Source organism: Erithacus rubecula, assembly GCF_903797595.1.
Source record: "Erithacus rubecula genome assembly, chromosome: 25".
Classification (NCBI taxonomy): domain Eukaryota; kingdom Metazoa; phylum Chordata; class Aves; order Passeriformes; family Muscicapidae; genus Erithacus; species Erithacus rubecula.
The window spans coordinates 1,550,277-1,560,787 of NC_136677.1; the positions used below are offsets into that span (position 1 = coordinate 1,550,277).

Below are 10,511 nucleotides of genomic sequence, written 5' to 3' on the forward strand. Positions count from 1 at the left end.
CTAAAAAGGCAGCAGGATTTCCTCAAGCACAAACAGCTAAAATGCACTAACAGGCAGATGCTCCTCAGTAACTCAATTTGTGTCACTTTTCTTCATTATTCATACAGAACTGTGGCTAAATGTCAGATGTCAATTTGAAACTCTGGGTTGTGTCACCACTACAGACGGGCGTGGATTTTACAAACAGCACAATAGCTCAGAAAATGTCACTTCCTAAATCTCCCCCTTTTCTCAGTACAAACAGAGGAGCATGAGAACATCAGGGAAAAAAAAAAAAATAGGAGACATCTAAATGTGATGGCAGAGCAGTGGTGAGACTTTGGAAAGCCTTAGGATGCTAAAGATGCAGATAGGCACCTTATGGGATTTTCCAAAATTCCTAAGCGTGTAAGGCGCTTACACCACGCTTAGGCACTTTGAAAATCCTGCTAAGGACATATCTGCATCTTCAGGGATCTAAATCTCCCCAGTTCCTCTGGTTCTTTGTTTAAATCGTGGCACTGTGACACACTGTGAGCTCAGCACGGGGGGAAAGGAGGCTGGATTAGGTCTGAGAGGATTTCAGGAGGAAATCTGCACACTCCTGGGTGAAGATGGAAATGTAGCTTGTTCCAGCACTTCTCTTTATTGCATAAGCCCCGTGCTTTGTGCAGTCTGTGTTTCATCTTTTTTTTTGTTTTTCTAACAGCATCAAATGACAAGAAAGAAAAAGGGCTCAGTGTTCTCAGAAAAACTGAATAGCAGCAAACACCACTCATGTAGCCAGGTAACAAAATTAACACTGTCATTCTAGACCATGGTAACATCATCTACTCATTTATTGACATCAACAGCAAAGCTTTGATTATGTTTTGTATCAACATGGCCTTGAAATGTAAGACATGCACCAGTGTGACAATGCATTTGAAATTAAGACTTTATACTTCCTCAAAGTTCTTTATAGAACTCTCTTATTTCTAAGCTGATCTTTTTCAGCCCGTTTACATTCTGAGACAAAATGGAAATAACATTGCAAGTAGACTCTACTAAGATTTTAGCACAAAAACATTTTTTAAAGTAGAAAGGGAAAAAAAAACAACAAACTGTAACCAGAAAATTGTTAACATGAAATAATCTGAGATCACCGTCCACTTACATCATAAATTTCTGCTTCACAGAAATTGAGTTTTTGTTATGTTTAATGGGTTAACATGGCTTAATGTCTTAATCCCTTGATTCACAGGATTTAAAACAGATATTCAGAATTGTTTTTACTAACTACACTATGTATTTAAACACTAAGTAGCTGCTTAACTTGTTGGAAGTTTCCTGAAATGACAAATATTTATACAAGAAACAAGACAACACTCATAACAGTTTGTTTTCACACACAAACACAACCTTGCTCTGCATTTCCCCAACAAACTCCATTTAGTTTTGCAGAGTATTGGCAATGAAAGTGAACCTCTGTTTCAGCATCTCCCTTTTCTGCTTTAAGTGGTTTTCTATGGCCCTGGCTTGTTTTAAGATCTCATCAAGTTCCTGGACATGAGAAGAATCCAACGCTGCTCTTGTACTAAAGTGAAGAAATCTGTAGTTAAAATTCTACAATGCTAATGCCATTAACTTTCTCACTACTTATATGTTTTTCTTTAAAATGGGTTGTCTATCAATACCCAGTTCAGCATTTTTCTTTCAAGATCTTTGTTTGACAGCTTTCAGTGTTAATTTCCCTAAACTGCAGCCACCCATCCATCTCATCTAGAGAAATTTTAAACTGCTGTGCAAATAGCACCAAGTTTACTTGCCTTACAAGGTGAGCATATTTTGATAACAAGTTAATAATTTCTTCGCTCATCTCTGTTAAGAGTGAAAAAAAAATTAATTTAAACATGTGGATGAATGTCAACATGAAATTAGGTCATTCCATACTTACTTACAGTATATTTACATTACCATTTAAAACCTTTTCCAGTGGTTCAGTCTCAGAAAGGGACTGTGAGTTCTCAGAAGGAGCCAAATCTGTTTTTTCAGACAAGTGAGGATTTTCTGAAGCTTCCTTCTAACAGCAGAGCACATTAGGAAAAATTTAAAATTTTAAACAGGCTTTGCAAAGAGTTTAGCTGAGAGAAAGAAGAGGTTTAAAAAGATTATGAGGGTGTTTTTGGAGCAAAATGCAAGTGGGTTCACAGCATAGTGAGCATCCTGGGGAGTGGGTGGGAAGTGAAAGATTGAGATCTCTGTATATATACACATTTATTTACATTTACACACACATATTTATATCTATATACTGATATATGCAGCATACCTGTAGATATATGAGATATATATATCTAGATAGATAGATAGATAGATAGATAGATAGATAGATAGATAGATAGATAAGGATATAGATGTATATAAGTAAAAGCTGGTGGGCTTCAGAAGTTTGCTCTCAAGAAGTTCTGCACAAACACATCCCAGTGTATACCCAATTTTATTTAGCTTTAAGCCCTTGGAGAAGCTGTGGTTTCCTCTCCCAACAAAGTCATTTCTGCTCCCCCAAACCTCCCTGAAGTGCCGTGGTGTCTGTGCCTCCAGAGGAGAGTATGAGATGAGGGGATTTCTCTCACCTCCATCTTTTGGCTTTTATTTCTATCCTTATCCGCTTTTTGCGAGTCTCACGAAAAGCAGGCGGTGTTTGCTGGGGATAATGTTTAAATAAAAAACCTGTCAGAGCTGCAGCTGCTCCTTGCGCTGAGCAATGGCGCTCCCCTCACGGCGGGGACGGCGCCTGGAAGGGCGGGGAATGGCGGGGGAATGGCGGGGAGCCCGGGGCAGCCCGAACCCGATATCCCGGGGATTTATCCCTTTGTCATCCCCCTTTATCCTTTATCATCCCCTTTATCCTTTATCATCCCCCCGAGCCTGAGGGCACCGAGATTTCCAGCACGGACCGCCGGCCATGCGGCCTCCCCTGAGGGGCCGTGAGGGGCCGCGCCTGCGGGGCAAGGGAAAATTGAGAAGAGACCAAAAACAAGGGACAAAGGACCAAAAAAAGGGACAAAGGACCAAAAAAAGCGACAAAGGGCCAAAAATAAGTGACAAGGATGAGAAACAAGGGACACAAGGGCTGGCAGCGCCGTCGGAGCCCTACCCGGCCAGGAGCGGCCCGAGGTGCGCCCGGAGGGGCAGCGGCTCCGGCCCGGGCGGATCTATTAATTAATTAAAGATTTGCACAGTTCATCAAAGCTTTCCCGTCACATTTCACCTTCTAAAGGAAATCCTTGGGATGCGTTTAGTGCTCGATGGATCTGCCTCAAAACGCGAGGTAGAAATGAGGGCGATAGGAGAGACCGGGCGCTAAAATGAGTAACACTGAAATGAGTAACAGACCGAAGTGAGTAATGGCACCAAAATGTATAAAAACACTGACATGAATAACATAAAATGCACAAAAACACTAAAATGAGTAATGACACTAAAATGCATAACACAAAAATGAGTGACTCCACCACGACACACCGCTGCCAAGACCATTTTTTCTCCCTCTCTAAAAAAACACAGAATAAAACTCTATTTTCCCGAGGTTGTGTTTCACTTCTGTAGGCGACAGTTTGATGTCACTGAGAAATGTGACCTCTGCAAGAGGAACCAACGGGACTCAACAATTCAGGAGAGAAATTTCAGCATTCAAGGAGATTAAACAGCTCAGCAAGTCGCTGCTTTCCTAAATCAGGTTGTTGTTCACCACAGTGAAATTAATCATGGCACCATCTGGATTTATGCTCATGTTTTGCCATATTATGTGATTTATGTTATGGTATGCTATTTTACATATCTTATGATCAGTTATGGTATGTGATCTTATGTAAAGTTTGCCTCTGGCTTGTTTTTGTTGGGATTTTTTTTCCCTTTCCCCTACCCCCCTCCTTTTTCTCTCTATCTTCTGTTTTGAAGAGAAGAAAGAATCTCACATACATCATCCAAATAGGAAATTAAAATATCAGCACGAGAAATCAAACTGCTGAAAGAAGAACTAAAAACTTCCTCAAAGCAGAAACAACTTTTACTAAGCAACCGTGGCCCACTTAACTTAATTATCTAATGTATCATAGATAATTATGTTATTAGCATTACTATCTGAACATTAAGAAACAGGACATGTTAGGAAAATGTTCTTAATGTGTTTGCTTAATTTTACCACCATTAATAGTTTTTATTAACAGACCACATGAAGTAAAACAAATTAAACATTTGAATTTTCATTTCCATTATCTTATGGATATGATAGACTGTGAATAAAACTCAGATTAAAAGTAACATTAAAATAATTTTTTCTATGGGAATAGAGTTCACTCTTACTGGAGTTCCAGTTCCTTTAAAATTGGAGCAAAATTATCTAAGCCATGACTCTAAAAGTGGTTGCAGTTCCTCTAAGACTGGAGATTTTAAATTCCAGGAGAAATTAAAGTTTAAACCACAAAAGCTATTGTATGAGTTAGATCTGCTCCTGAAAAATGCAAACATGTGAACAAAAGAGAAGGAAATGCCTTTTATTCAATGTGTTCAATGAATTAATTCAATTTTAAGGCTCAAAGGCTGACATGAAAGGCCAAGTCCTCCTTCCTGATGGCTTTGTATGGAATATCAATAGGCCAAAATTATTAGTGCCAACAGCTAATACAAAATAAAAAATTATCTGAATGTGTATTTGAACTTAAATTATAAAGTATTAGTACATATATTGAAAAATATTTTTAGCCAAACCAGCCAAAATCCGGGGTTATTAGTAAAAGAGGCAGTGTTTTTATCTTTACCATTTCAAATAAAGTTGAAAGATGAGCTTTTAACCTCAAAATCACCTCCTTATGTTTATTGTACAGATATTAAAGCATTCCCTACGAACTTTGGGTGGTTTTTTTTTCACCTCCAAGAGCAGTAAAAGGCATGTGGACATCTGAGATAATGTTTTGGAGACTTGGGTTTGGGTTTGATGTGGGGATTTGGGGCGTTTTTATCATCCACATAACCCGAGGCTCTTCAATTTACCCACCAAGCCGCAGCGTTAGAAACAGCAAATCCGGGCGCGGCGGTGTAAAAAATTGTGAAATTATTTATTCCCCAGCTCGCTGCCCTGGATTTCAGGGAGTGTCCCGTCCCAGCGTTCGGTGCTTTCGACACCTCCAGAGGTGGCGCGGGATGCAGGGACGGGGCGACACCGCCCAAGGGATGCACAAAGGTGGAGAATCCCGACACTCCGGCATTCCCGAGCACCGGCAGCGCTGATTGCAACCCCAAAACAGGGAGGAGCCAGCAAGGGGAAACCGGAGGGGCACGGGCAGCCCCTGCCCCAAAGCTGCCGTCACATCTTGGCTCGCAGGCTGCTGGAGCAGCGGGAGATCCCGCTGACATCAGCGTGACACCGAGCGGCACCAAGGCACTCTCGTAACCCCGGATTTGCATAGATAGGCGCAGGCTCGGCAGCGAGGTGGGGAAATGCGGAGTGAAAATGCGGACGTAGGCAGAGACCTTGGGAAACGTCCCCACCTCGGCCGCTATAAAGCGCAGCCGGCAGCGCCGCGGCTGCGCTGCTTCCCTCCGCCTGGGGCATCCCCGGCGGGGTCGGACCGGGCGGGCCGGGCACAGCCCCGATCCTGCTGCCTTTGCACAGCCCGATCCTGACCCTGCTGGCCGGGCACAGCCCCGATCCTGCTGCCTTTGCACAGCCCGATCCTGACCCTGCTGCCTTTGCACAGCCCCGATCCTGCTGCCTTTGCACAGCCCCGATCCTGACCCTGCTGCCTTTGCACAGCCCGATCCTGACCCTGCTGCCTTTGCACAGCCCCGATCCTGACCCTGCTGGCCGGGCACAGCCCCGATCCTGCTGCCTGGGCACAGCCCCGATCCTAATCCGGGCAGCCTGGGCACAGCCCAGATACTGACTGGGCAGTGCCGCATCCTGCGCTTCTCCCGGCTCCCATCGCCCGGCTGCTGCTCTTGCGGGGCCAAAAAGGAGCACAGAGAGCCAGAAAGGAGCACAGAGAGCCAGAAAGGAGCACAGAGAGCCAGAAAGGAGCACTGAGAGCCAGAAAGGAGCACTGAGAGCCAGAAAGGAGCACTGAGAGCCACCTCTGCTCCTGCCCCGCATCCTGCTCTTCTCCCGGCTCCCATCGCTCTGCTATACTTCCTGAAGAGCCAAAAAGGACCACAGGGAGTCAGAAAAGAGCACCGTGACCCAGAAAAGGACACCGAGAGCCAGGAAAGGACACCGAGAGCCAGGAAAGGACACCGAGAGCCGCCTCTGCTCCTGCCCCGCATCCCTGAACTTTTTCACGGTGAGTCATTCCACGTCCGACTGTCAGAGCACCTTTGAGCTTCTGCCGTTCCTTTCAAACGTCACCGATAAAAGTCTAAATAATCACCTTTTATTACTCGAGGTTGGGCTTGATGATCCTGGAGGTCTTTTCCAAGCTTTCTGATTCTGTGGTCAAGGGAAGAACACGGGCATTTTGTTTTACCCACTAAACCAAGGGCCACTTTTTCCTTTAATTCTCTGTCAAAAGTCCTGTCTGTACTTGCCCCCGGCCTTCAGAATAGCAGAGACTTTGTGGTTAAGGTGCTAAAACGAGATTTGCACGGTTGGGTGTTAGATCTTGTGTCCAGGGCGTGGATGTGCACGTTTGCAAACTAAGATGCTGCTGGGATGCCTGCTGTCTCTTCTGCACTAACTAGATAAAAAACATATGAAATACAAATAGAAAGAAACAAAATCACTCTCAAATACATTCCTCAAAGTGCTTTGCTAGAGGGACAAAAAGAACTATGGGGATTCCCCACCCTAATCCCTCTGGGTGTGCGTATTTGCTTACTCTGATGTTGCTCAATTTTGTATAAAATGTCATTACCAGCTGGTGAGAAAGCTTTGGAGTGATCTGGGTATTTTGATTGCACAATCAAATCCCAGTGCACAAGAGCCAGATCTCCCCATTGTCCACCTAGTTTTAAGGCATTTATTATCTTTAGTGCAAGAGATGACTTTCTAGGGGCTGTCAGAATGGCTCCAAACTTTTGTGTATTTTGGAAGTTCACGCTTTTCTAAGGGGAACCTGCTGAGATCAGTCTGTGCAGACTGAACATTTATCCCTTTATGGGGTAAGAAACATCCAGCTGAACTCTGATTCCTGTCCCTGTGCTGTGGGCAGGGTGAAGATGAGTGATGAAGAGATTCTGGTGCTTGCAGTAGAACTTGGAAAAGACTTCTGCCTCTATTTTGACGGTAATTAGAACACTTAATAACCTTTTGTGTTTGAATACTGATTTACCACAATTCTTTTGCCAGTCTGATTTCACCTTATTCTCCCGTAAACTTCAGTTTTAAGTGGTGCTTGCCAAGTATCTGAGTCAGGGGAATATTTGCTACTTATATAAAAAATTCTGGGAAAGGGCACTCAGAAGTGTTGGAATACTGGGGGGTGGACTTCAAGTGAATGAGTAATTTCCAATCTTATGGAAAAAAATCAGTTAGAAAAGAGTTTCTTCTTTAAAAACAATTTGTAAAGAGTCCTTCTTGCCCTTTTGCTCACTTAAACCAAAAAATTTGCATGCAGTTATTCCGCAGTTTTAGGCTTCGAGTGATGCTCTCACTCTTTTAAATAACCCTAAACAAGCATTTTGCATGCCAGTTCTCAAATGCCTGGGTTTTCATGTGTTTTGCTCCAGATAACCCTGCCTGCAGTGCCAGCAGCTCAGCCTTGGTGGCACGGGGCTGTGGGAACTCGTGGGTGGCTGCCTGGACACAAAGTGACTTTTGTGGGTTAGAGCTTAATGTTGTTTTTCTTTCCTTTTTTTTTTTTCACTGCTCACTTGGAACCAAGACGACGATGGTAAGCTGAGAACTCATCTTTTATGATTTTGTTACTCATTTAACACTTTCTAATCCAGAGAGGATAACTTTAAAACTGAGAAAAAAACCCAGAGCTACAGCTCACTGCTCCTTCTGATGCTGATGTTGCTTTAATTCCCTGTAAGACACAGGGTAGTGGCTGACAGCACCTTTCAATGCACTTTAATTGCTGGGCAAAAGAGAATTGATGCTTCTGAATTCTCATTAACAAACACAGCAGCTTTTCTTGCTTATGTAAATAAACTTGTGTATTCTGGGAAACCTGCTTCAAGCAGAAGTGTCAAGGATGATGTTACCTTCCTTTTGTTTGCTGTCATTCTAAGAACTCCCTTCACGTGCCATTGCCAGGATTAAGCAGCAAACTGCCAAGATCAAGGTAAAAGATGAATAATTTTGCTTTATTATTCTTGCAGAGCTGGAGTGTGATGCCCTGTGCAAGGAGAAGATTCTGCACCGGGTGCTGAGGAACGTGCACAGCCAGCTGCTGGTGGTGCGCCCTGACCTGAACCTGGCAGCCTTTGAGGATGTCACAGACCAGGAGATGCAGTCTGGTAATTTCCAACCACAAACCATCCCCACTGCCCTGCTGCTTCACCCTGGAGCTGCTTTGGTTCTCTGGAATCCATGATGGCACTGAGAGGAACAACTTCAAACTTTGTTTGAAAGAGTGGAACTAAGCTGAGAGTGCAATTTTGGTGATGGATGAGATTTCTGGGTTAGACCAAAGCCTGCAGATGTCACATGCAGAAAAAGGGCTGCTAAGATTTTTGCTTGGCTTTGATCACAAAATTCTTAACTCCCCCCCTTTTTAATGCTGGATTACAAAAAAAAAAAAAAAAAAAAAAAAACCAAAAAAACAAAAAGAAAAACAAAAAAAAATTAAAATTTAAGCAATGTATTGGCACTAAATCTTCCTTTCTTCTCATGGCATTAGATATAAACTCAGAGTTTTGGCTTTTTGGGGTACTTCAGCAATTGATTTCTGGATCAGCTGTATCCAGCCATGCTCTGATTTACAGCCAGCCACTTCCAATGGCAGTCTCCCTTTCTGCAGGCACACAGAATGGTGTCACCCCCTCCCCACACTGCCTGCTGACCTCAGCTGCTTTTGTGCTGAGCAAAAAAACATAAAAATTCAAATTCTGGCTCTTGTCAGGAAAAAATATCCTGGCAAGACAGCCAGAGTTGCATGGTAAAACATTCCTGAATTCAGTTGTTGCACCTCCCTTGAGCAGGTTATCAGTAATAATCTATTTATTTCCAGGCAAAGGGATGCATTTCAGCATCCACTACTACAAAACCACCACACCCTTAGCAGGGATGCCCGTGGCCTTCAGTGTCCAAGTGGAAAACAAAAGTTATTACATGTGCTGTGAGAGGGAAGGAGGAGAAATGATTGTGAGATTCAAGGTAAGGATTTGCATCCCTCTCTTACCTGTATAAATCAACTCAGAGCTGGAATTAAACTGCTCAGGGCTTGTGCTGGGATTAACCTGGTCCCTTCTTCTTGCCTCAGGAAGGAGAAGTTCCCAAAGAAATTCCTGGTGAAAGCAACATCATCTTTTTCAAAAAGACATTTACACCTTACTCCTCCATGGCATTTAAGTTTGAATACTCACTGGAACGAGGGATGTTCTTGGCCTTTGAACAAGAAGGCTGTTTGAGAAAATTAATCCTAAAGAAAGTGCCAAAAGATGAAGTGGATGAAACCATGAAGATGAGTTTATCTACGTTCACTCAGAATGAAAATCACAACCTATGATGGAACACTTCAACAGTTTTAAAATACACTTTGTTGGTTTTTTTATAAAAGAAAGTTTAGTCTTTATTCAAAGCAAGTCAGTTTTATGTTTTAACTAATGACAGTACTTAAAAAAAAATAAATGCAAGTTCTTGGCAAAAAAGCCAAGGATATTTTATAGTCAGATAGAAGAGAATTACACACTGAAGAAACAAGAATGTGCACGTCTCTACAGTCCTGTGGGATCTGATCCCTGAAATCTTTAATACCTGTTGACCAAACAGCTTTTGAATTAGGCCTGGACCTTCACACTCCCAAAACTCTCAGATAAGGAATTTCTCACCCAAGTAGCTTTTACACCACATCCTGCAGCATCCTGTGTGAGGAACCTCAGCCACTTTCCCTCAGAGACCCTCAGCTCACCCAGGGACTTACCCATGACTCACCCTCCCCCTCCCTGGGAAAAAACAACACAAGTTGGCTTCAAAAACCAACCACAAAAACACAGCTCTCTTCTGGCCACAACACTAACAAATAATTGGCCAGTTACCTGGTTTTGCTAATAAATAAAATTTCCAATCCATACTGAATAAAATTAAAAGTCTTGCAGAATCCAAACAGCAGCTTGGTGGTTCTGTTCATTGCATAATCACTGATGGTAACACAAATTCTCTTCCTCTCACTATTAATAGTGCTCACAAAAGCACCATGAGAATGTGGAAAGTTTTTCACTCCTTAGCACTGTGAAAGTCAACACAGGATGAAGCAGAAAGTCAAAAACCACAATCTCAGTTCCCCCCTAAAAAATCCCTAAAAGAACAGAACATTCCCTCAGCCTCCTCCTCCTTGTCTTTTCAATCACACAGGACAACACAGACCAGAGCATTTAGAAAATAAACCTCA

The 10,511-nt window shown here is 42.9% G+C and overlaps 2 protein-coding genes across 2 annotated transcripts; one reads left to right on the top strand and one right to left on the bottom strand.

Annotated features, from left to right (window-relative positions):
- Positions 1–532: 532 nt before the first annotated feature.
- TEX12 (testis expressed 12) lies at positions 533–2,634 on the bottom strand. Its single transcript, XM_079326846.1, has 4 exons — positions 2,595–2,634; positions 1,936–2,041; positions 1,788–1,839; positions 533–1,555 (listed from the first exon to the last, which is right to left on the bottom strand). The coding sequence occupies exons 1-4, from the start codon at positions 2,598–2,600 to the stop codon at positions 1,411–1,413; spliced, it is 309 nt and encodes a 102-aa protein (XP_079182972.1). The 5' UTR covers positions 2,601–2,634; the 3' UTR covers positions 533–1,410.
- Positions 2,635–6,205: 3,571 nt separating this feature from the next.
- IL18 (interleukin 18) lies at positions 6,206–10,021 on the top strand. The gene is made up of 5 exons (XM_079326813.1): positions 6,206–6,299; positions 7,167–7,240; positions 8,281–8,418; positions 9,132–9,277; positions 9,384–10,021. Exons 2-5 carry the CDS (start codon positions 7,174–7,176, stop codon positions 9,627–9,629), a joined length of 597 nt encoding a protein of 198 aa, XP_079182939.1. The 5' UTR covers positions 6,206–6,299; positions 7,167–7,173; the 3' UTR covers positions 9,630–10,021.
- The last annotated feature ends 490 nt before the right edge of the window (positions 10,022–10,511 follow it).